A 24227-nucleotide genomic window follows, 5' to 3' on the forward strand; every position below is an offset into this window, starting at 1 on the left:
CGATCGATCGAGCGAGTGGTATGTACATATGTACACTACCCCGTACATATGGGATCCTATGCAGGTAGCTGAATTAGGTATTGAGCTTTGAGCTCCAGCCTCTGAGCTCTGAGCGCGAAGGAAGTTACCTGTCGCATATCGTCATTTGGAATGCTGGAAAGTCCTGGAATGGACCGCGATGCGATCGAAGGGTGCGCCTCATGTATGCATGGTACTTTGCAGCCGTGGGGGTGAGTTATCGAGGGGTGAAAAGGGGAGGTTCCTTGGATATGTCGCATACATAGAAAGTACTCAAGGAGTATGTAGCTCACGGACCTTCAGAGGCAAGGTGAATGTGAGGGAGCCTCAGGAGGTGCTTTGGTGGTTGGTGCGGAGAATTATGCAGAGGGGTCATTAGTAACGCAGTATATTGCATTAAATTCTTCAGCATTGCCATGGTTTTGATGCATGCATGAGATATGTGCATCACCTGGAATGTCGGAGTATCTTTAATTTCTACACCGTAGAAGCATAGCACGCGATCGGATAGCTATCTTGCGCAATCGACGAGACACCGAGACAGTTGAGACCTCAGCAGAGCTCAAGCTCAAGCTCAAGCGGCGACTCAGCTATCTGATTCAGATCCAGTCCAGTCCAGTTGGGCCCTTGAACCCTGCAGCCCAACCTGCAGAATGATGAATCCCCCCTAATAAGTGTACCCGATCTCTGGGACGGATCAGAGCTCCTTCCGCGGGCCCAAAGTTCGAGGAGCTCTCTACATGAGCTCCGAAGCTAGGTATCTGACCAGCCTCCATGGTTCTTTTTCCACTTCTTCACAAGCTCAGTCAATAATCATCCATCGATCATCGGGCACATGCACCGTCGACGGGCCGTCACGCGGCCCAAAGTCCGCTGCCCCAGCACTATGGAATAATCAATCCATAAGTACGAACGAATCCATCGCAAAATCCACACATCTAATCCGATAACAGATAACGATAGACAAGAAATGATAGATCTCCTTTGCAGCTGCAGCTCAGACGAGGACTGGCCGCGTACCCAGGGGATTGGGAAAAAGTGGATTCATCAGAACCGAAAAAGGGGTTGTTCCGCCACCCCCGGCCACCCTACTAAACCCCAAGGGGCAATAAACGGGGCTTCGGGCTGCAGCCAATCCCCACTGCAACCCGACGATGGGGAACGCGGTTGGTGCGAATTTCGTTCCTCCCGCTGATTCCGCGGGCGTTCCCGTTCGTCGTGGGGAATTTACCTGGTCTTATTGGATGGCGTGACTGACCAGTCCAATCACGGATTCCGGGTTGTGGGATCTGAGTGGGTAAACAGGACGCGTCGTCCCGAGGGTTCTGGGACTTTGGTTGGGTTGGCCTTTTTTGAGGGGAAGTACTTAGGACTACGAGGGTCATGTTTCTCCGAAGGTCCAAGGAAGAGGACAAAGGATGAGATGGCGCGGACCGGTCCTCTGGATTTGTGGACACTCGACAAATGATTTGAATGAGCTCCGAAGCTCCAGCGCGGATGGTGGATAGACATGGCGTGCCCCTTGGACAACGATTCATCTCGACGAGCCGTTGACACTCGAGCAGTCGCCGACTCCTCGGCTCTGAGTCTCAGCCCCTCAGTCTGGAGTCTCACACAGTTGCACTGCCCAAAAGGGGGTGGTGGGGGAATCCGAGGCAGCGGTTCGATCGTCAAGATGAAAAAGGGAAAAAGCAAAACACTGCGAGTCTGCGACGGGGAAAAGAAGCAGTCCCGCGAGTGGCGCCGAAGCCGTTTGTATTGGAATTGAGCTCTCTGTGACAGCTATTGCCATAGAACTATTGGGCGCTACCACTGTCATTTGACCATGTTTTGAGTCCTTGAGGACTCTGATCTGCTTGTAGATGCTTGAAGTCTTTTTCCTTTTGAGGAAATACTTGTTGCACCCGCGGTGGAGTTTTTAATGCTTTGCCGCGTGTGGCTCTGAATTTACTACTGTGGTGGATGTAGTGGATGCCATTGGGCAGCGAGCTGTCTTCAACATTTTGTACCTGCTTTGTCTCGCTCACCAGTCTCGAAATTGAGATGACAGGGACCACATTTTCGGTACAGAGTACGGATTGGGGGTGTTGCATTCGATTCAAGATAGCCGTACATGCAGCTGCGGAAGCAGGGGTAGTCTAAAAAGTCCCATCCGATCGGAAATCCATGGCTGACAGGAGGGACGGACACTGAATGACGAATGTGACTGTCACAACTCACGACTCGCGACTCATTTCCGAGGCAGCAGGTTTCGCATCCTTCTCTTTGTTCGACAAACCCTGTCCTTTTGTTTCGAGCGACTGTTGACGGACCCCTGTCAGAGGAAGAACCTCGGCTCAGGGGCAGCTCTCCCATCCGGCCGGGTCGCGGGCGGAGGATCCAAACTTCAAAGAACTTCTCGCGGTGCAATCCGCCGAGTACCGAGCTAGAGCCGGAGTTTTCCCGCAAATTTAGCCAAATGAACTCATCACGGGCTCGACTCGAGCCGACTCGAATCCTGAAGGACCAAAGGAGGAAATTCCATCCACCGACCGGCGAAAACCCGCACATCCGCGAGAGTCGACGACTCGTTTCTCTTGTCTGGGTCACGGGCGGAGACGGTTGGAGTACGGGAGAATTTCCGGTGGGAGGCCGTTGGAAAATTAGTCTGGCGAATTAATGAAGGATCATTGCGACTCCTTGCTTGGTTTGGTGGAGGGCGAGCCGGTTAATTACTGAGTCGGTGCTAGCCAGGTTGGTGCGACGACCAGTTGCGAGCTAGAAGGACTAGAACGCTTTCTTTGTCTTCTAAAGGCATTTCGGAGCGCAGTTTGGCGGAGCTGCGGCAGTTCGAATGCGACCGGGGTTGTCGGGGTTGTTGCCGTGGTTGACCCGTGGTTCAGGTTCGATCAATCTGGGTCAAATCGTGGGGTGAACCTATACAGACTGTTGATATTCAGTCTCGACACAGACACTCAGACTCGAGACGTCAGAAGAAGAAAACATCCATCACAATCAGATTAAGAGCCGAAACCCCGCGGGTACCGCGCTGGAGACGGAGCCTCTCGTAATCTTTGCGAGAATAGTCGCGAGTCGCGACCGAAACTCGCTCTGGCCCTGTGAAAATCCCACGAGAACGATCGGATATTTGCTTTTGGACATAAAGTACGGGGATCGTCTTGACTTTTGGCGGTCACAGAAACAGTCACACTCTGAGAACACGAAGAATACACCGAATGTCGCAGCTCTCAAACTCGCGGGCTTGTGCTTGTCGGTGTCTGGGTGTTTGCTGACCGCCAGACGCAGACAGTCGCTGCTGGGGATGGATGGGTTGGACAGCGTCAGAGGGCCTGAACCCTTATCTCAGTTGCATCTGGAATTCTCGCCAGGGTTCGAGCTGTAGGAGGATTATAATACATGCAGCCAACCTCGCACATCCGCCCGCAATCACGTAACGAGATTGCTTCGGAGCAGAGCTATACAACCAGCGGTGAGAAGACGCATTACAAGTCCAGCCAACATGAAGCAGTTTGAGCGGTTGCGTTGGGTACAGGCAGGCTCCAAGCAGACAGCAAGCAGACAACAGAGCAGACCGACTTAAGCCACAGTTTTCATCTTCTCAACCTCGCGTAAACATTGGAGACTCGGATTGCGAGAGCCAGATGATGAATGCTGAGACAGTTCAGTCAGACGGCTATTTCGATTTACTCAGCATCTGGGGAAGGTGAATTGTTCCGGGTTATTCAGCTTAAAGCGGATAATATTATTTGAAGAAAAATGAATTTATTTTGTTTCTCCCCACGACCGCGACCCCAAATTCCATCCGATCTTCCCCGGCCCGCGGACCGACATGTAAATACTGTACAAAGAACTCGGCGCAAAGGAAACTGAAAGGGCTGCTCTTCAAAAACGATAGATCCGCGCCTCGCGACCGTTCAACTCTTTGAGACCTCTTGTACCTTTGACAGTATTTGCCTGGTTGGGTATCGATCTATCAATCAATCCGTCGGGTGGCTGCTCCTGTATCGCTGGACAGATCACTTTTTCTTGAATCTTCGCTCTGGCCCCAAGTCCGGCCAGACAAACACCAAATAATCCATTCTAATAATCCATCAGGACTGCATGTATCGTACAGCTGCCGGAACGCCTTCCGCCTGATCGCCGCGCTTGACTCGCAGGGTGTCAGAGTCCCCAGTGGGCGCCTCATTCGCCAGCATCATTTTCCAGGCTCTGGCATTTGGGGTCTTCTTTCCCTTTCGGTGGGGCCCCGATTTATTTTCTTTGATTTTTTTTTTTTTTGTTTAATCCTTTTTGATTTATTTTTTATTTATTTTCGGGAAAATCCAAAATAAAAAGAAAATAAAAATACTCCCCGCGGCGCCTTATCTGCTTGGGACATGCAAGGGAGTCCAGAACCCCCGATCGATCTGGCCCTTTCCCATTCACCTCCAAATCCTTATATATCCCATTCATCGCGCTCTCCGCCGTTTCTTGGTTCTGGTTCTCCTTGACACACACACACCATTCATCACACGGGCCTTTATTCAGGCTTCACCGGCTACTATATCAACACGACCACGTCGCCTTGTCAACCATCCAACTCACCATCACCACCCTCACCACCTGTTTACATCACCCACACATCACCGCCAGAATGGTCTACCCATTCCAGCCTTGGTCAAGAGACCAGTCGAGCGTCCGCTCCTCGCTCAGCGAGGCCAGCTCCAGCAACCACCATGCATACTACGATCTCAGCTACAGCACATACTCGCCCATGTCGAGCATGCCTCCGCCGCCGCCGCCACCGTCTCTCAACGACGACCTGCTCGACATCAACCCGCGAAAGTGCTCCTTCTCATCCAACTCCATGAACAACGCCTGTGCATTCCCCTCATGGCCCAACCGCCCGTCTCTCATCAGCGCCTCCTCCGAGGGATCCTCAGCCAGCGCCTACCTTTCCGATGAGGACCTGTTCCCCGATGGCCCCATCACCCCAGAGCCGGTTGACGAGGAGTCGGCAGCCCACGACCCGCGCATGGGCTCGACCAGCCTGACCACCGAGCAGCAGATCCAGCTCCTCCGAGCCGCAGCTGAAGAGGAGGCCCAGCGCGCGCGCTTCCTCGCGCAGGTGCAAGCACATGCCAAAGCCCAGCAGGCCATCCGCGTTGCTCAACTTGCAGCCACCGAGAAGGAGTCGAGCAAGCGCACCAAGAAGCGCAAGCCGATCGTGGCTGAGAAGAAGCGTCGCACCACCTCCCACTCCAAGACCGTCGTCTACCGCGCGTAGATGGCTATTATTCCTTTTGTTTCTCCCCCTCATCACTTTTTGGTACTTGAGTACCCCCACGCCTCTTCAGACCCCCGCGCCGGCCGCAAGAATAGGGCTGTCACCGAAACGATCACCATCCATCGCCATCGCCTCACAGCGCCCCAGCATCACACGGGCGCACTGGCGGCCTGACAGGCTTCAGCGACCCTGTCCCTGCGAGGCTGAGCGCACGTGCACAGCGCACAACTGCACCACGGAGCTCCGGGGCCGGGATTCCCCAAAGCGACACGCTCACGCGGGGCCTGTGACTGTGATTTGGTGCCCGACCGGGATCAGCGCTTACATAATTTCTGCGTCGCAGCCGGCGCGTCTGCAGAAATTCCAGACACCTCGACACCTGATCACTCGCTTCCACCCTATCATCGCGCCTTTCTTCACCGCCAGATCTCGTCGTCGCTCTCGCTCTCCGACTCTTTCACCCACACTGCACCACATTGCGTGTGATAATCTTGCTTTTCGATTCTTTTTCGATTCTTATTGTCTAATTCCTGATCTGATCTTCCGGTCCGGCTCGATTTGATCTTCGCTTCTTCGTGTCGTCGTCAGTCTCCGAGAGCATGACTCACACCTCTTCTTCATCTTACTACACTTACCTTTTACTCTATCTTTCTCTTGATACTTCCATTTCGGGAAATTGCGTCCTGTTTCCAATCATCCGTTTTCTAGCGCAGCGCTCATCATTATTCATCATGTTCGATACCCCGTCTTGTACTCGTCCGTCCGATTTTCGCTTCATACCCCGAGCGTGGCCACAGCAGCTCATCATTATTATTCGTGTTGCATTTCTTCTTTATTTATTTTTTTTTCCTAGCATAGCCCAGCGTCAATACCCGGATAAGCGATTTATCCTGACTCTTCTTCCAGACATACATAGTATTAGCATAGCATTTAGGTAGATACCCACAACCGATCGCATCGCATCGGAATCTGAATACGAGAGATGATTAATATCATACATACTTGTTTCCATCCATAGGTTCATACACATAATCTGGTCCTTATTCCTTCTCTCTCATCGTCTTTCTATTCGTGCAATAACTATAAGACATAGTAGAGACGTGGTAAGAATTGCCAGTTGTCCATCACTAGCTACAGAGTATGGTCAAGTGATACATCCCGATCACGATCAGGCGAGACAGAGCAGAGCAGAGCAACAGCAACAGCAACAGCAACCATTCAAGCCGACTCCCGCTCAGCTCAGCCTGGGCCTGACTCCGGAGTCTGACTGACTGCGACTGCCCCAAACTCGGCTCTGGTCATACTCTGGGGCGCGGCCGAACGCGGACGCGGAGGCGGAGCGAGGCGGAGCGAAGCGAGGCGCCCGCCTGTCAGTCAGTCAGTCAGTCACTTGCCACTTGTCAACTTGTCAGTCCTGCCGTTGCTGTTCCTTTGGTTCCCGTCACTCAGCTCGCTGTCAGTCACTACCACGAAAGAAGTTCTTTGGTCTTGAGGCTCGTCTCGAGAGGATGCCTAACGAGTGTGTGTTGGATCGTAACCTGTCGTGTCACTCACTAACTACAAACCAATTAATCAATCGCTACCTATCTACCTAGCCCATAGATATGACAGTACTCCGTACTATTGACACCGACACCGACTGCGGTGACGTGACAGACACTGAAATCACTTGGATGGGTAACATCTTTCCCCCAATAACAGCCGGTATATACGCGACAATGGCCTAGCCTAGGGTATCTAGCAGCCTCAAGCTTGAGTTTTGAGATTGGCGTACTATTGCGGTTTAGTCGAGGGGGACACTGAACTTTGGATCTGGAACGGTCATGTCAAACTCAAAGTATATCCACACTGAAAGGGGAGCTCAGGAGTCTTGGGGGCAGTCTGGGGGGCAGTCTGGGACTCTGGGGGGCTTGAGGAGGGGGTCTGCGAGAATCGAGGGCACACTGAAAGAAAGAGAGAGAATGCGCGAAAAAGGCAATTATGTCAATCACATCCCCATCACCAACGGCACTAACATTCGTACCCGGCGTTGAGAGGCCGGTTGGTGGCTTATGGCCTATGTACTCGAACAAAGGACTTAGAGACGACGCCAACCACCGCCAACATCGATCATCATTGTCCTTGATCAGATCAAATGGCAGATCACATCATGTACGCCCGTTGTTTCTTTGATCTTCAACTTGGGCTGCGGTGCTGCGGCTTAATATTAGGATTGACGAGGCGCGAGCTAGATCCTTCTGGCTTCGTTCTTTGATGATGAATTTGATGAACGTTGTCGGTTTGAGTCTCTGATTGATGACTTGACCGACTTGTGCAGTTGATATTTGAGTTGAGGCGGCGAGACGGACAACGGACGATACACAAAGTACGGAACCCCTTCTTCTGTCCTGTCTCTTGTCTAAGATTCCCGTTTCGAGAAACAGAAAGAAGCGCATGATGAAAGACGAACGAGAGAAAGAAAGAAAGAAAGAAAGAAAGAAAGAACCACCACTCTAACCACCCCCTCCAGTCCAGCCAACGGAGTCGAAACGGTAAATCTTTACAACCCCCTCTCCAACAACATCCCCACCTCTTTGACCAGCGCCCCCGAACTCTTCTCTACACCCTCAACACCAGCCTTCCCCTGCACAACCTCTTTCACACCCAGCGCACGACAAAGATCCAGGACCGCCCCGTCACTCGGCGCCTCGTACACAAGCAGGCCCAGCGCAAAGAGCAGCCCGTGCAGGGCCTCGGCGCTCGCTGACTCCTGGTTGATTGCTTCGGCCACCGAGGCTGTTAGCTCGACTTGTTCTTCTTCCGTGAGGGGCTCCGTGCCCGACCCCTCGAAGCGCGCGTTGTGGTTTAGGGCGGAGAGGTTGTATGCTAGTGAGGCGGCGACGACGCGCAGGTTGTTGTGCGTGTCTAGGAGGGATGGGGGGAGGAGGTGGAGGAGGGCTTTGAGGAGGGTGCTGCCGTTTGAGGAGAGGTGTTCTGTGTAGAGTGGTGTGCTGAAAAGGTTGCAGGCGAGTTGGAGGGTGACGATGCGGAGGTTGTAAGGGAGGGTTGGGTCGCCGTTGGATTCTGGTGTAAGAAGGGTGAGGAGGGATTTGTGAGTGTGGTCTTCGGCAAAGTAGCTGGCGACTCGAGGATCGATGAAGAGGAGGCGCGCCAGGTCGACGAGGGCAAAGCGATTCTCGAGTGGGATGGAGTGGTAGGTTTGTTCAAGGTAGGATGGGAAGGCGGGTAGTTCCTTGGGTAACGGTATGTCGGCAGCAACCTTGGAGTCGCTGCGACGCTTGATAAAGTCGATTATCGCGAGGAGGATAGCATGCTTATCATGCGGCTGGAGCTTCTGGACGAGCTTCTCCAAGGGAGGGGTCTTCTTGTACATGACGTAGTTGGTGAGGGTGCGCTGGAAGCTGGGGAGGTTCAGCTGGCGGTGCGGGTGCGTGGGATGGGCCATGTCGACGAGTAGTCGGACGTTTCCTCGTAGTTTTCCGGCGTCCGCGCCGCTCCACTGATCGAGCTTCTCGCCCCGTAGGAACGTCATGAACGTCGGCGTTGATCTAATTCTGTAGCGCATCCCTACGTCGCGGGCGATGCTGACATCGACTTTGATAAGGACGGCCCTAGGACCAGCCTCTTGCGCGAGCTCATCATACAGCGGATACATCATCTTGCAAGGCGGACACGTCGCCGATGTAAAGAAGATGACCGCACACGACTTTGCTGCCAAGGACATGCGTGCGTCGAGCTCGCTCAGGCTGGTCACTATATGGACCTTGTTCTGAGGAGGCTGAACGACAGGCCGTACGGCAGACGGCTGTGTCAGTCCAGGGCCTGGGGCTTGTGTCACGCCACGCAAGGCACCCTCAATCTGGGGCTTCAACATCTGGCCAAAAGGCGTGTTGAGAAACGTCTGGGGTAGGTTCCGGATATGCTCCGGGATACTCTTTCCGAGAAGGAACATGGCGAGGTCCTGGGTGAAGTTGTTGCAGTTGTGCAGGAAGAGGTCGTAGGACTATACCGTTAGCTTGCTGACAATGCTCAATAACACAGGATCGTACCTCTGGCGTATAGATCGAGTTAAGCGACTGCAGATACTCCTCTATCACTTCGAATGGCAACTCGGTCTTCCCCATATGGATCTTCTCCATAGGCTGCCCGTGATGTGTACTGCCAGGCCGGGCTGTCTGAATGCCTTGTCCAAAGTAGTATTCGACATTGTTGAACACTAGAGATGTGTGGTAGACGGCGTCCATCTGCGTGCCCGTCAAGGCCAGCGAGTACTACCACAGTTAGATGTGCCATCTCATTGATTAACTGCACATACCATCCGAGCCAGTCCCTGTACGTAGGTTAGCAACAGCACATATGGGCTTATTAGCATAGACCACCCACCTGGGACAGGTCGTAAACATACAGCTCCACATCCATTTTGAGGATACAGAGGGGTCGTTGATAAGTTGGAAATCACAACAAATGCAATATCTAGCGCTCAGAATTCGGAACCAAATGACTGGGAAAAAGCACTGCAGGATAATGTTATTCGTCTTATAAGTGTTGCATCTGAAAAGTTCAGATGCGGCGATTTCACAAGGTAGACACAGCGACGCAAGCATAAAGTTACGTCAGCAATCACGAGGCTCAACGGAGCTTCCGTCATCTTCGACGAGATGCGACGAAACACAACAGCATCAGATATCCAATATACTCGATCAGCTACGACTCTTGCACCATGATGGCATCTTAGAGCTCACAATAGCTGGAAAGCTCTCAACCTAGCCCAATGGGCGGCGCCCCGCCTCTCTTTGACCACCTGCACTTTCTTTTTCACCAATCGCAAACCACCAGCCTCCTCACACAGAGCATACAGCCATGGTAAGCACAAACATCTAGCTCAGACGAATCGCAGTCTGCTCCTCAATTCAAAAGCTAATGCATCATGCCCGCGCAGCCTCCCAAGAAGCGCTCCGCGCCTAGCGCATCCTCCCCCGCACCGAAGAAAGCGCGACAATCCAAGCTCGCAAAGGAAAACGACATCTCAGGCGAAGAAGAGAACGAGATAAAGGAGGTGTTCCACATCTTCTCCGAGCCGAATGAGGAGTTTCCGAAGGAGAAGGAGGGCGTTATTGAGAGGGAGGATGTGCGGAAGGCTCTTGTGTATGTCCTCCGATCTGAAGGTCTCCGGTCGTTTCGACTGGAGGCTTTCAGCGACCGTGGATCGTGGCTAATATGCCTCAAACCTTAGAGCACTCGGTCTCGCACCGACCGACTCAAACGAACTCCAATCCATCCTCTCCGCAGTGGATCCAACGGGGACCGGCTATGTCCCCTACGCACCGTTTCTAGCCGTCGCGGCCGCAAAGCTCCGGTCACGATCCGAGGAGGCCATGTCCGCGGAAGTCGATGCTGCGTTCCAGCTGTTCACACGGGGTACGGACGGTCCGATCACGTTAGGACACTTGAGGCGCATTGCGCGCGAGTTGAAGGAGGATAGTGTTGGGGATGCCTTGCTGAAGGATATGATCTTGGAGGCGAACGGGGGTGGGAGTATTGAGGCCGGTGTCACGTTGGAGCAGTTTCATGAGATTATGCTGAGGGCTGGTGTTTTTTGAGCTTGTATGGCTTGCACTGGGTTTTAGGTTCGGGCACGGGACGAACCCTATCGGCGTTGTTGGACTGGTTGATTGGCGTTGATATTTGGCTACTTGAATGTCTTAGTAAGATATAGACGGATGCTATCTCCATGCGTCTAATGGTTGTGGTATTGATACAGCAAATCCAGGTAAAGGTACATTCAAAAAGTATAGGCACGAACCAGCACCAAGAACGCCTAATAATGCTATGTTCGGGTATCATAAGTTCACGCAGCAAGGATGCCGATGCAAAAGACGAGAAGGAAGATCTAAGACTGGGGCAGTGGGCTAATCGACATCTAAAGCCTTGCCGTTGGTCGGATCAGCTCCTTCGGCTGATACGCTCGTCGCGCGGGACGTGTCTGAGGCGGTTGACCGATCGGTCGCCGTCGATGTGATGGAGGACATGTCTTCCGGAGATGTGGTGTTGGAGGTAGACACTGGGTTGTCAATCCCGTTCGACTCAGAATCCAGGCTTCTAGGGCTGGGCGCCACTGCTTCGTAAAACAGCATGAATGCTCCTCCCTGCGAAAAGACATTCTCCTCGCTGACCATCTGTACGTCCTCGTCACTCAATCTGTACCACCGCTCGGACTTTTCCTTCTCACCGTCCGCTTCCAAAACTGCTTCTGGAACCTCGGCCGGGAAGGTGTCGACGGGATACTTCCTGTAGCATATATAATGTCCGTTCTCGTGACGGCCATAGTGTGTGACCACTGCACGCAGTTCATACCGGCGGCCGAACGTATCCCTCGCTGCGCCTGGCGGGGGGAGCATCGACACTCGGGGGTCAGTGCCCCAATTCTCAACCTTTTGCTCGACAGTATCCCGATAGCTGCCGCCGAGACACCACTCGCTAAGATCGAGATCCTTGGGAAACTTGACCGCCGCGTAGTTCTTCCTCAGCATACCGGTGTGCTCATCAAAGACGCTGCGATTGATGTGAATGACCAAGCAGCTGGGGGCTCTTGCAATGACGGCTTGCCGCGACTTTGTCGTGGTAACTCTACTCTTCGAAGGAATGTGGCACTTTTTCGACAGGGTCTTCTCCGCAAAATCTGTATCCTCCAACGCTTCCTCGACAGCTCGAAGTCGTTCCTCGGCTGACGTCCTCAGAGCGTCCGAGATGTTTGATGACTCGGCTGTCTCTGAAAGCTTTTTTTCATCTGGAATTTGTTGCAGGATATTGCGCAGTTGAGTCTGGACCCGCAAAAGTGTGCACTTTGCACATTCCACGCCTTCAATCGGCTCGAGATTCATATAATGGTCCAAGCAATCGCGAACGTCGTATTCATAACTCGTCCCAAGAGGCACCGTCAAGCAGTTAAACGGAATCAGCGACAGACCCTCAGTCCATCCACATTGCATACAGCCCACCCTCTGTGCAAGAAGACCTTCCAAGGGATTGCGAAACAAATGGGTTTCCGGTTGTCGCCTATCAACAGCCCCATCAAGGGACGATTGCTGCACCGAGGTAGCTCCAATAACATGTTCCTGCGGTCCCGCCATTTTCAGCCCAAGGTTTCGTGTCTGTCGCCTTGTACCTTGCTGCACTTCATGATCAATCTGATCTATCACCTTTGAAAAATATTCCTGCGCATCCTGCTGCTGCCAACTGCTCATCGATTTCAAGTCCGGCGGCGTCCATAGCCGTTGTCCATGGTTCTCTGCGCTGTTCAGTCGTTCGATAATCCCTTTGAGCGCTTCGTGAGTCGAGAGCGAGACTTTCGCACTGAGTTGGTCGATGTTCCGGTCAAGAAAATCCGCAAACGAATGTAGCGATGCTAGACCCTGTATGATACTGTTCTGATAGCACGAGTTATCCCAGTTCCCGAGTCCTGGCGGTACAGTACCCCTACTCCCTAGAAGGGCGTTTCCGAAGCCAGAAAGCGACCGGGCGCGAGGAAAGAACGAGGATAGTGAGGTATTTTCTAGCCCAAGAATTCGTTGCATCGCCTCGCTTTTCGCTTGAAATGTCATCGAGTCGGCTCCGTCCTGTTTTATCCCCTTCGAATCCAGAGCAGCCACTACTCGAGAGGGCGTCAGGTACACGAGAATGTCCCACACTGCGCGAACGATCGGCGCCGACACGGAACGAAACTGGTTAAGGAGGAGAAGAACGGATATAGCTGCGACGAGAATATAAGTCAAGGTCTTATTGTCCTGCAGTTGCTGCCAAAAGGTGTCATTCTGGATTTGTGATCTCGCAGGGCGATAGGGACTCTGAGTGAGGAAATCAATCCCCTCTCTGCGAGCATTCATGGCTGACGATGGAAAATGAGACACGGCATAGAGACAGCGTTGCTAGAAGCATGGACAGCTGTGGGATGACAGAGGGAAAAAGTGCTCTCTATAAAGGAAGAGGCAACTTTGACCTGCATGCAGATCGGCTGCATGAAAGCCGCCCCGGTTGCGCTTTGGGTACGTGCCGCCAACCGGAACGAGCTTTTATCGATAGCGGCAGTCTCCACAAAAATATTCTACGAAAAACATCCTCGAAGCCAACACAGGACAGAACATCAGATATGGCTAAAGCGAAGCGTAAGTCGCTCGTTATAGTCTTTATTGAGGATATACAGGGTCACCATACATATGCTAACTTGAATTGCCGTCCAGCTCAGTCCAAACATTCCCGGGCTGCCAGGCGGGCAGCCTCACCGAGTGTTGACCTCGACAAGTCCCTGGCCTCCCTTCCCCGTGCCGAGAAGACCGAATTGCACCGCGAGTCCATTCTATCCGACCGTGCTAATGCCGGCGTGTCGAAGAAGCAGTCAAAACCAAAGGCCAAGTCAAGAGCGCAGCGTCTAAGACAGCAGAAGGGTATGGAGAGAGCAGAGGCTGTTCTTGACCAGCAGGAGATCAAGTTGGCGAAGAGTAACAACCGAGCGAAGGTAGTGAAGAATCGAAGGGTATGGCTGATTTTCTCCAGAGTCCTGATTCGCAAGCTAATATATGTGGTATAGGCTGACTGGAGTGACCTTAACGGCAAAGCGGCCAAGTTTGACCTCCTCGCCTCGGCGGAGAACGACGACGATGATGCTATGGTCGATGCCTCCGCCGCTCCCGTAAAGAGCAAACGGGAAACACTCTCCACACATGTGAGCCAGACTCCCGTAGTTGATGAACATGCGCCAATCGACGAGGACGATGAGATCACCTGAACACGGATACCAGGCCCTGGGAAACGAGTGACGAACGGCGTGACTATTTCTTTGGCCGAAGCTGATTGATCATCCGACCAATCTCGACAGCCGCACCACCAGAAGCCTTGCCTTGGAGAAGCTCGAGGGCATTGAGATCTTTCGCCTTGAAGGCCTCCTCTCCAGCCTTGACGATAAGTCCGCATTTTACCCACATTTCAATCCTCTCCTCAGAAGTCAGGTTGGTGCATTTCGGAACGAATACCGAGGCCAGCTTTGTGTTTCCGGCGCCCAAAATCTCGTTATAGAAAGGCTTCACGTTTACTGTTAGCATATATAATGATACCACGATATGAATACCTCAATGGTGTACTCACCTCCCATCCTATTGGAGATTTCCTAGCCTTGCCGAGATCCTCCAACTCACCCCAGTCTCGCTTGGCCACTAAAGCTCTTAATCTCAGCCACCAATATGTTCGCTCCGGCATTTTAAAGTCACTCTGGATCTTCTGTGCACGCTTGCCGTAGCCTGATCTGACTAGTCTGTAGATTGTCTCATTCAGACTTAGGCCGACGTATTCGGATCGTTCGGCCAGGTCTTTATCCAACGCCTCTTGGACCTTTAGTAGTTGCGATGACTCCACCAGAAGCTTTTGATGGAGTACAAGCGTTGGATCTTTGGAATCTGCGAGCAGCCGAGAGGCTAGCTGTAGCTTCTCCTGCTTGCGCGGCAAATCCGCTTCCCGCAAAGCTTCTGAAAGTAGTACGTTGGAGCCATCGAGGGGCCTGTCGTCTTGATAGAAGAGGTCCTTGAGCAGCTCAGTGTCATCTGTGCGAGCGGTTGTTTCCACAAGTGCCGATGCCATCGGACGCGTGTTTATCATCCTAAAGAAGCTCGCAAGAGGGAGTTTGCTTTTCAGTTGCAAAAGCACGTAGTTGACTAGGTCGTCATCTCCACTCTGAATAGCCTTGTCCAGGGCGATCTCATCTTCCTCCATATTAAGCAGCAACGGAACCTGCTTCCCGGCCCGCGGTTCGTGGTTCAAAAGTTGCGTTGCAAGATGTGAGCGGCCCTCATCATAGGCCGCCTGCGCGATCACTTCAAAGGATATACCCGGCTTTCCATCCAGCCTCTGCACAATCAGCTTGCAGACTGCTTCGTCGTCGACGGTGGAAACCTTGACTTTCTGACTCGCCCAGTGGACGTAGATCTTATCCGCGGGTAGTTGGAGGTACTCGGAGATTCGGATTGCAAGCAGGTACTCACGCCTGCTCACTAGCCGTTCGACTAGCTTTTCCGGAGTCAAGCGCATGTACTGCTCATGTGAGACCGGGAGACCTATTTGAAAGTCTCGTACAGCGTGCAAGACCCGCAGTTTCTCTGTCATCTCGACAAACTCATCGCTGTTGTACAGGTCCAAGACTGACTTTCCAAAAGAGGCTGCTTTTAGGAGCCGCTTTTGCCAATGGGCATCAAACTCCATTCCGGCAGCCTTGACGCATGTATCCACGGCTTCTGGTAGGCCCGCCTTGATTCGCTGGATATTGTCGTCAGCCTTGGGAGACTTTTTGTCTAGGAGATCGATGGAGTCCAGAAGGACAGATGCCGGTGATGTAGATCCAAGGCGGAAAATAGCTTCGGTTACGTCTTTTCAAATAAGCACTGGAAAAGCACAGAAGCAGACCCGATGTCTTACCTGAAACCTTGTGCAGGAACTCATATGTATCATTTGTGATTAACCCGACACCGTCGAATTCCGGCAAAACATGAACAGCACCGTCATAATAGTACCTATTCAAGTTAGAAATCATACTGAAGATTTGATGGCGCAGCCTACCTTGCAGCCGCACCGTTCGGCCCAATAAGATGAACTTCATCCTCCCAGGCGATAACAACCGCATCATCACCACACCACTCAACGGCACGGGGCGTAACTCGTGATTCTGGATCATATTCGCTGTATTTGCTTTGAAAGTCGCTGCTGACCACCCAGACCTTGCCTTCCGCGGTGATTAAAGCGACAAATCGCCCTGTGGGTGACACACTGGCGTGCTTGAACGGGCCATTCTGAAGCACCTTGTCCTCAGCTTCTGTAGGATCGACGAGATAGATCGTCTTGTCGACAGCTAATAAGACCTCAACAGAGCGAGACAGCGTGTATGCCGGAGGAATCAACGACCATGAAGCGACCTCCCCTTCCGGACACTGTGCTAGGAGTCGAGGCCGGGGCTCGTTGTAATTAGAGACGGCGATCAACTGGTTGTTGGCTAGTAAAGCCACAAAGCCAGAGTTCCAGAACCGGCATGCCCTCACTCCGTACTCTTCGGCGCCCTAAAAATGTCAGTATAGACAGATTTTTAGTTCAGCACAAGGCATTCCTTACATTACCCAGTGAAAATGAGGTAAAGTCACCGTACAAGCCGAAATAGCGACGGACAGTTCCGTCTTCTGTGATTACCAGTAATTCTTCCAGGTCGGACCATCCAAGGCCTCTAATAGCGCCATGCTCCCACTGAAAACAAAGTTAGTTTGACTCACATATAAAAATAGTAGCGAACTCACATTAAGCCGGTTTATCAACTTCCCTGCCCGGGAGTAAATGTCAATATTCGACTTTGACGTTTGAGCATCTCGGAATCTGAGAGGCTTGCTTTCATCACGATACAGAGCTGAGCCTGTCAGCGACTGGAATATTCAGAGTAGACTAAGGACAGAAACACACCGATAGCACCTCCATACGGGGCTCCAACAACAATGTAGTTCTCCAACTCAACATCGTCATCAAAGACCGAGTAGTATGCCGGAACCTTCCTGTAGAAGCTCGTCCCTAACCTTTCCCAATTAGCTAGCGGATTAGACGGCGCCATTGATGTATGATTATCGCATGGAAGCGCGAGGCGTTGACAGGCCCCTCGGCGTCTCGTGCTGTTCTAAAGTCGCCTGTTGATGGTCGTTATTCCGGCGGAGCTCAAGCTGCCTGGGCGCAAGATGGCTGGGGAGGCGCTAAACCCAACTTGGTCGCGCATATCATCCAGAGGCCGCACACTTAAAGCCGTCTACCAACTACAACAATCTTTCCATCTGCAACGATTGATGCTTCACCATGAGCGTCGGTACGAGAATCAATGATGGGTGATACAGACATCATAGGCAGCCTCGCCCATGAGTTGTCGGACCTGGAACTCGCTCTACTCCTCTGTTTAGGCGGACAGGAACACTGCTTGATCGAGACTGATCATGACAACATCAATGACGTTGCTGCAGAGCTAGCCTTGGTGCGTATTTGCTCTCTAAACCCCTATATACAGCCAGAGACTAACTGTGAATAGATATGCTCTCACACATACGGCCTTGATTACACGGTCATCGAATGCTCACAGACCACCTCGCTAGAGGAATTCCGAGATCAAATATGCATCTCTGCCCTGCAAACGGATGAGCCTGATATGGAGCCTAGATATCAGACCGTAGGCGCGGTCATCACGAAGAACCTCGATCATGCGTCTCATGATATTCAGCTTCAGGCTCTAGAGGTCAGTCCCACGCCCACTCAGACCCTCGATTCATTGCTAAAGCCTCCCTACAGTTAATGCGATCAAAGAGACTGGTGACAGGAACTGGCGTCCTCGAAGCCCCAGCTCATTTCCTGTTCGTCCCAGTCATCACCCGCGACGCGGACCAGGTTCGACCGAAACTCAATACTCACCTCGTGCGTTTTCTAAATCAATACCTTGATGGGGGATAACTCTCACTAACTGCAAGAAAGATCGATCACCTGATCATCTCGCACTACCACAATCCCGAAGACGGGTACGCGTACCTTGAAGATGACGATGGCTGGCAATCTGATGGCCAAGGATCTCTATCTTCTGTCGTACATAGGACCAGTACACGAGAGAGTCGTCATCCAAGCGTTGATTTCCAGGTATATTCATTACACCGTTTTCGTCTGACAGGAAAGGTTCTGATACAGCCAGCTCCTCGATAAACTCAACGCCGCCAGCAATACAGTCCGCGTAACAGCTGAACTCACCCGCTACCAACAAGATATCGTCGTCTTCCTCCGCCTCAGTCGCGCAGTGGCGGGCGGGATCTCTGCGCGATCGAACGTGCATTTCACAAAACTAGCAAAGTATGCCTTTCTGCGCCCCATTCTGTTTCAAACCCCTGACAACTTTACCCTTCCTGCGACTATGGGGAAAGGAGAATATGAAGCTAACAATCCAGACTCCTCGCCGTAATCCACGGAATCAACTACCTCACCCCGTCGATCGTCGCACTAGCAGCGAAAAAGGTCTTTCGACATCGGATTGTCGTCGCGAAGCCCGAGGATGATCGCAGCTTGCAATATGGAAGTGATTTGAAGGCTGTGGCGAAGGTGCTGGAGTATGCGACTCCCGATACGATCCTGGAGAGTGTGCTTACGCTTGAGGCGCCTCTTTGATTGAGGTCGCTTCCTCCGGGGAAGGAATTCGATGTCACTGGACTCAAGAGGGGCAAATGATTATACACTAATGCGCTGTTCAATATATACCCGACCAACATAGTGATCCAGCGCTAAACAAGGAACAAACGAGCAACGCATACAAGGCCAAGCTAGCTACATTCTACATATATATCGTCATGTTTATCCAGTTCGAACGAACTTCAGACCACAGTTCCATCATTGTCCGCCCGCCGTCCTCGCCCTCTCCCGTATAAACATATCCGGCCTCGCAAACTCATCTGTATTACCATTACTCAAGCTCTCACCAGTACCTCCCTGGCTGTTCTCACCACCAAGAGAACCCTCAACGGTCGCGACAACTTTCCTCCACTCCTGCAAGACAACATCAATCTCCATCTTGGCATCACCCACCAGTGCATCCATGTTGATATCGTTCCTGTCGTACCCAAATGGATCTTCCAGCTGCGATCCAATCCCTTCGATACCGTATAGCGTGAAGATCACGAGGCTGACGATGGGGATAGTCCACCAGCCCATATCATCGACCATTGCGAATGGGAGGACGCATCCGTATAGTGCGAGGACTTGTTTTTGGTGGATTCTAGCATAGAATATTAGCAGCCACCCAACCACAATTCCGAACAAGACCGGAATGACACGAAAGGAGAGTAAGGGGAGCGGGAAGCATACAAATGCGCCACCGGGATCGGCGTCAACTTAATCGTCTCCATCTTCCCAAACGCATCAATCATTGTATTCAACTGCGCCTGCATCCCACTGGCCCCCGGCGCATGAAACCACCCCCTCTCAAATCCCCTCTTCACAAACGCATCCACAAAAAACGTCAACTGGAACGGCAACCCCAGCCCCTCATCCTCATGCCCCACCAAATCCGCCGGTAACAGCCCCGCATACACGGGGTTATACACGGCCGTCCCGTCGCCCGCGACATCGCTGCCCAGAAGTGCCCACGCGGCGCCCCATTCAGCGCGCAGGTGGTTCTTCAGGGCGAAAGGGATGGCCATGAGGATGCGGATTGTGCGCTCGATGTCGGCGCGCTCGGCGGGCGTGAGTGCGGTCCTGGGGTTGTAGGCGTTTGTGACGATTGTGCGGACGAGGTTGCGGATTGTGGTTGTTACTGTTGTCATGCCGTTGCGGCCGTCCCAGAAGCGGTTGTAGGAGGTTTGGTTGCGGAAGACGAGCATGAGACCGACGACGATGGAGAGGGAGGGGATCTATTGTGTTGTGGCCCCTATTTAGTACGACCAAACCTATATTATCATCGAGCTGAGATTATGGAGAAAATCGTACGATCGAATTCGGTAGCCCGACAGTGTCAAAGACATAGCGATCAAGCCAGACAACGAATGCTGTGAACGCGGCATGGAAAACGACATGTACCAAAATCGCGCCGTGGATTGCGCCCTTTATGAAGCGGAAGACGAGAGGCCATCTGGGAAAAATAATGTAAACAATCGTCCAGTATTAATAAAGAGGAGCTCGATAACTCACCTTCTGGGCTTCCGCCGAGTGGAGAGGAGATGCGGATGGGTGCTCGCGCGAGAATGGTGTCGATCATGTCGAAGGATTGACGTATTCTGGCGACTTAATGTCGGGGTTGGCAGTTCGCTGAAGTTCAATCGCATCCCGACGATGTTGGAGTTGGAGTGTTTGTTGTTGTTGAAGGAAGAGGGGAAGGGGAAAGCAGCGGTCAAGGGAGTCGAGTCTCAAAAGTCGACTAACGAGTCGGCGCTTGGATTCGAGCTATCGCTGGATAATCGTCTTTCCCTTTATTGAGCTAGATAGGGTATACTAATCACGGATTGAACCAAGTTGCTTTATTATTGGGGAACACAGCAACAAATCACAGCGGAGGGTCACAGCGCAGCGCAGCCACGATGCATGGGGTGATTGTGCAATCACGAGCCACAGCTGACCGTGGGGTACACCTCCGCACTTACAGGGTCGTCGATCAAGGATTCGAGGTGGGCCGTGTCAACCCCTCAGTTGCTAGCGGTGTCTTATCAAGCGGGGTTTGTACGAGAAGGTGACTATTCATTCATTTACCGTTTTGGATAAACAATTGGGATTTGAGAAGGATATAAAGGATTAAGATTGACCTGTACAAGGTCTAGGGCATGAATGCAGAACGCTTGGCTTGAAATCTGTATGGTGAGGGGACGTCTATCCTATACAGGAGTCTCCGGTACAGGAGTAGCCGAGGGAGTATCGGGTAAAGTATCATATTGACGTGAGGCTGTAAAGAACCTGAAATTTCCAATATCTTCATGCAAACGAATGTATGATCGCGAGAGGCTATGCAGGATTCCACCGTGGAACAACAGAGAATACTGGCGCGAAGATTGCTGAATGTGGACAGGCGGGAAGTAATTTGAGAGAAAAGCAAGGTTGCGAAGGGGGTATAGTCGAAATTAGGTGGAGATAAAAAAGTATGGTGAGCTAGATGCAAAGAAATGCAGAACGTCGGCCGACACAATCAATGTGCGACAGCGCTATAGACGCCGTACATTCGATAAAGATTATGTGATACGAGGGCTTAAAGTGTTGAATGGCAAGGGCCTGGAAGATACAAAGGCAATGCTTGCAAAGCACGGCACCCTATGACATTCCAGCCCGACCGTCAAAGGCCAAAGGACCGGAATCATTTCGAGGAGTGAGAGGATTCTCGTCGGATGATTCAGAGCGCATAGGGGTGTCTACCCGTATTATCGCCTGGTGAGGAGGAAGTGGGACGGGCGACTGGGTCACAGACTGCCAGCCGGGGAGTCCGATACTGTAGATAGGAGCAGATGTTATGGAGGACTCGGAGTCATGACCTGACGGAGTATTGTCAGACAGGCGCATATTTTCAACGTTCGCGACAAGGCTGCTCTCGGTGGGCAATTCAGGGGTCTGGCGATCTTCACTGGGGGGTAGACTACTCGAAGCACAACTCGGAGCTGGCTGTGGGGAGCATGTTGTAGATCGTATCTCGTCCGCAGGTTCCTGCTTGTCGTCCGCAGCCTGCTTGCTCGAACTTTCGGCATCATAATCGTTCGAGTCATCGACTTCCGCACTCAAGTCTGTGTATGCACGACAATTGGGGCATTGGAACATGGGATAATCTGGCGTATGAATCAGGCGGCTGACGCATTTATAGTGCCATACATGGGCACAGGCTGCCATGAATAGACATTGGTAGGGTCTCTGGAATTCATATTAGTCCTGCCCCATTTTGAGAAAAAAAAAAAAAAAAAAAGGTTGGCCTACCAAGACCGATCCTAGGCAAATAGAGCATTCCCGGCAGCCATTATAATTGGCGGTTTCGCCCTTTCCCAAGTTCTTGATGAGGCTTTCAGTGTTTTTACTGCGCCATACGTTAGTTTCAAGCTGCAGCCAGAATTGAAAAATGGAGTCATACTTGAACTCGTTGGGCTTTTGCTGCCAGCCTCTGTTGCACTCGATCCTGAGGCGAACGCAACGAAAAATCATTTCTTCTCCACCGCGAAAGTCGATACCGAGTTGAACAATATCTCCATCCTTGATTGAATATAGCCGAGAAGGCATGTTTGGCTGGCTCAACCTCATGTGGTTGAGGAACGTTCCTGACGAGCTCCCAACATCCTTGATGTGCCACTTGCCATTTGAGTAGATAAATTCGCAGTGTTTCCGACTCACAACCTTCGACTTGAATCCCACCGGGGCGTCCGACGGTTCGCTTGGGTTCGGAGTGGGCAGGCCGTCTCGCTCAGAATACCGACCAACACGGATGCTGCTGGTGTCTGAGGGGAGGGTTCGCGATATGGGAATAAAAGGTAACGACGGCCGTGAACTTTGGCTCAAGTCTTGGTGCGGGAAGAAGCGTATTGTTGCTCCTTGTTTCGAGTTTGAAGAACTGGCGGAAGAACCATCGTTGGTGACTGGATCGGGAGAGTCGAGGGTTGCGGTTTGAATCGTGGAAAGGAGTGAGGCCGGCGCAGGGGCGCTTGAGGCTTGTTCGCCTCGGGATTCGTGATCGTTTCTGGATGAGGAGGATCTTAACCTAGCCATGGTCTCATGTGTCGGTCGCGATGAAGATTCTGACGAGGACGGCGACTCCGAGGACTCGATAGGTTGTTGAGTATGCGGTCGCACGTCGATTTCGTAACCACGAGAGCTCGGAAACAAAATTGCACTGTATCGATTTGGGGTGGAGCTCTCAGCACGCGGCTCGGGGCCTGGATTTGAGTCCGTGGCTGTCGGTTGAGCGGAGTCGGTGCGCGTCGTAGTGTGAGGGGAAAACCAAGACAGCCGGCGACCGCTAATGCTATGACGACGGGCAGGGCGTGGTTGGGCGCTGGGCGTCGAAGAGGGGGGAGAAGTGGATGAAGTCGAGGAGTTGTGGTGAGTAGAAAAATGAGTTTGGGTATAGGCACGCAGTTGGCTCAGTCGCCGGAAGGGACCCGAACGGTGGTCAGATGGAACGTCAAGGGGGTTGGAAATGGAGGTGGAGGCGGAAACAGAGGCCGCCATCATTGGGCGCTGGGCTTTTTTTCGCCTTAACCCTGGGGATTGCACCGAAAATACGGTAGAGAAGGGGGGAAAGGCGCTGAAAATCTGAACTGATGGCGAGAAAACTGGGGTTTATTCCAGTCTTTGAAGCTTTGTGGTAGGAAGTCAACGATCTAAGCTCTATACCTCGTGAGATCGGCGTAATAGCAGTCTATATATTCTGGGTCGCCTGATGCTTGTATCGCACGTTTCGGTCAGCGAAAGACCTGCAGCTTGAGATTATTGGAAAATGCGCTCGTGTAGTTGGCAGGATTATCGAGCTAACTGTGGAGGCTGGGAGGAAACCTTCAATGGATTGGAAGGTTCAGGCGCGGGATCACTGGCAAGGAGCTCGAGTACACTGAGGAAGAGAAACAAAGACAAAGCACGAGGGGACATGGGCTCATGTTATTATCCTGCATTCCTGACGGCGAACTGGCAGGTCTTCTCGCGAGTCAGATGGCGAGACGATCTTCAGAGGCCTGGGCAGTGGGGTCGAGTGGAATCACTGGAATGTGTGCATCCAGGATCGAGAGGCTCGAGTCTCCCAATGGGCATTGTTTCGAATATGAGCGGATTCCGAGCGGTTCAAGATGATGGAATGCTGGGTCTGCCAGTGGAGCATCGCCGCACCCCAATGTCGAACCATTCTTCTCGAACAAGAGCAGAATCCAGTCAGCGACGACTCAGCGCTGGTTGTCTGATAGACAATGCCGGGCATCGAATTCCTCAGGGACCAGAGTTCGACACCAGGCATTGATGATGCATCCTGAGTGTCCCACAACTTAACAAATCTACGTTCAACGGCTACACTGCGCAGGTCTACGCTGTTTCGGCCTGCTCCATTGTGCTACATCAGTCCCTCCTGGCCCTTATGTTGAAGCTAAAGAGCCCTCGTCTCGGGTGGACAAAGACAAGCCAGCCCGAGAGATCTTGGACCGACGTTGCCACCTCGGCCGAGGATGGCAAGATGCATTTTGACCGGGACCTCCTGATGGGTGCACCCTCCGTTAGTGCTCTTTTTAGTGTGCGGGGCGAGGGGCTAAGGCTGGGGACCGAACTCTGGTGAACCTCTCAGCGTCCAGTCTGGCCTTGACGGACGCTACAGAGATCCACGATGCGCTTCAATTGCTTCAAACCTCCAGGGTCATGAGTCCATCTCCTCATGTGACGTTATTTCAAGTGGTGCAGTGGCAACCTAAAT

The 24227-nt window shown here is 52.3% G+C and overlaps 11 protein-coding genes across 11 annotated transcripts; 5 read left to right on the top strand and 6 right to left on the bottom strand.

Moving 5' to 3' along the window:
* Nucleotides 1-1238: 1238 nt before the first annotated feature.
* On the bottom strand, nt 1239-3796 carry BJX68DRAFT_241864 (uncharacterized protein). The gene has a single exon (XM_071040902.1). It carries the CDS (start codon nt 2566-2568, stop codon nt 2014-2016), a length of 555 nt encoding a protein of 184 aa, XP_070896684.1. The 5' UTR covers nt 2569-3796; the 3' UTR covers nt 1239-2013.
* Nucleotides 3797-4651: 855 nt separating this feature from the next.
* BJX68DRAFT_269079 (uncharacterized protein) lies at nt 4652-5284 on the top strand (the record flags this gene model as incomplete). The annotated part of the gene is made up of 1 exon (XM_071046253.1): nt 4652-5284. The coding sequence occupies one exon, from the start codon at nt 4652-4654 to the stop codon at nt 5282-5284; it is 633 nt and encodes a 210-aa protein (XP_070896685.1).
* Nucleotides 5285-7823: 2539 nt separating this feature from the next.
* On the bottom strand, nt 7824-9703 carry BJX68DRAFT_269080 (bifunctional C97 family peptidase/thioredoxin family protein; the record flags this gene model as incomplete). The annotated part of the gene is made up of 4 exons (XM_071046254.1): nt 7824-9287; nt 9334-9555; nt 9600-9614; nt 9668-9703. 4 exons carry the CDS (start codon nt 9701-9703, stop codon nt 7824-7826), a joined length of 1737 nt encoding a protein of 578 aa, XP_070896686.1.
* A 313-nt stretch (nt 9704-10016) lies between these two features.
* BJX68DRAFT_132531 (EF-hand superfamily Ca2+-modulated protein) lies at nt 10017-11039 on the top strand. The gene is made up of 3 exons (XM_071036321.1): nt 10017-10147; nt 10224-10429; nt 10518-11039. The coding sequence occupies exons 1-3, from the start codon at nt 10145-10147 to the stop codon at nt 10882-10884; spliced, it is 576 nt and encodes a 191-aa protein (XP_070896687.1). The 5' UTR covers nt 10017-10144; the 3' UTR covers nt 10885-11039.
* A 154-nt stretch (nt 11040-11193) lies between these two features.
* Nucleotides 11194-13167, bottom strand: BJX68DRAFT_256740 (ubiquitin-specific protease UBP1; the record flags this gene model as incomplete). Its single annotated transcript, XM_071043225.1, has 2 exons — nt 11194-12202; nt 12248-13167. The coding sequence occupies 2 exons, from the start codon at nt 13165-13167 to the stop codon at nt 11194-11196; spliced, it is 1929 nt and encodes a 642-aa protein (XP_070896688.1).
* A 231-nt stretch (nt 13168-13398) lies between these two features.
* BJX68DRAFT_241878 (Alb1 domain-containing protein) lies at nt 13399-14445 on the top strand. Its single transcript, XM_071040903.1, has 3 exons — nt 13399-13446; nt 13522-13814; nt 13869-14445. Exons 1-3 carry the CDS (start codon nt 13431-13433, stop codon nt 14064-14066), a joined length of 507 nt encoding a protein of 168 aa, XP_070896690.1. The 5' UTR covers nt 13399-13430; the 3' UTR covers nt 14067-14445.
* Nucleotides 13399-16992, bottom strand: vp16 (tethering complex subunit VPS16). Its single transcript, XM_071040904.1, has 7 exons — nt 16769-16992; nt 16609-16715; nt 16430-16558; nt 15884-16377; nt 15743-15837; nt 14423-15693; nt 13399-14358 (listed from the first exon to the last, which is right to left on the bottom strand). Exons 1-7 carry the CDS (start codon nt 16911-16913, stop codon nt 14110-14112), a joined length of 2490 nt encoding a protein of 829 aa, XP_070896689.1. The 5' UTR covers nt 16914-16992; the 3' UTR covers nt 13399-14109.
* A 124-nt stretch (nt 16993-17116) lies between these two features.
* On the top strand, nt 17117-18799 carry BJX68DRAFT_132649 (uncharacterized protein). The gene is made up of 6 exons (XM_071036322.1): nt 17117-17321; nt 17376-17579; nt 17633-17755; nt 17813-17971; nt 18024-18178; nt 18274-18799. The coding sequence occupies exons 1-6, from the start codon at nt 17172-17174 to the stop codon at nt 18488-18490; spliced, it is 1008 nt and encodes a 335-aa protein (XP_070896691.1). The 5' UTR covers nt 17117-17171; the 3' UTR covers nt 18491-18799.
* On the bottom strand, nt 18436-20292 carry BJX68DRAFT_132652 (bestrophin family protein). The gene is made up of 4 exons (XM_071036323.1): nt 20006-20292; nt 19805-19946; nt 19184-19728; nt 18436-19094 (listed from the first exon to the last, which is right to left on the bottom strand). Exons 1-4 carry the CDS (start codon nt 20137-20139, stop codon nt 18710-18712), a joined length of 1206 nt encoding a protein of 401 aa, XP_070896692.1. The 5' UTR covers nt 20140-20292; the 3' UTR covers nt 18436-18709.
* Nucleotides 20293-20947: 655 nt separating this feature from the next.
* Nucleotides 20948-23140, bottom strand: BJX68DRAFT_132731 (FHA domain protein). The gene is made up of 2 exons (XM_071036326.1): nt 21764-23140; nt 20948-21700 (listed from the first exon to the last, which is right to left on the bottom strand). Exons 1-2 carry the CDS (start codon nt 23006-23008, stop codon nt 21113-21115), a joined length of 1833 nt encoding a protein of 610 aa, XP_070896693.1. The 5' UTR covers nt 23009-23140; the 3' UTR covers nt 20948-21112.
* Nucleotides 23141-24006, top strand: BJX68DRAFT_132674 (uncharacterized protein). The gene has a single exon (XM_071036324.1). The coding sequence runs from the start codon at nt 23274-23276 to the stop codon at nt 23781-23783; it is 510 nt and encodes a 169-aa protein (XP_070896694.1). The 5' UTR covers nt 23141-23273; the 3' UTR covers nt 23784-24006.
* The last annotated feature ends 221 nt before the right edge of the window (nt 24007-24227 follow it).

This window comes from Aspergillus pseudodeflectus, assembly GCF_044049435.1.
Source record: "Aspergillus pseudodeflectus strain CBS 756.74 chromosome Unknown BJX68scaffold_36, whole genome shotgun sequence".
Taxonomy (NCBI): Eukaryota; Fungi; Ascomycota; class Eurotiomycetes; order Eurotiales; family Aspergillaceae; genus Aspergillus; species Aspergillus pseudodeflectus.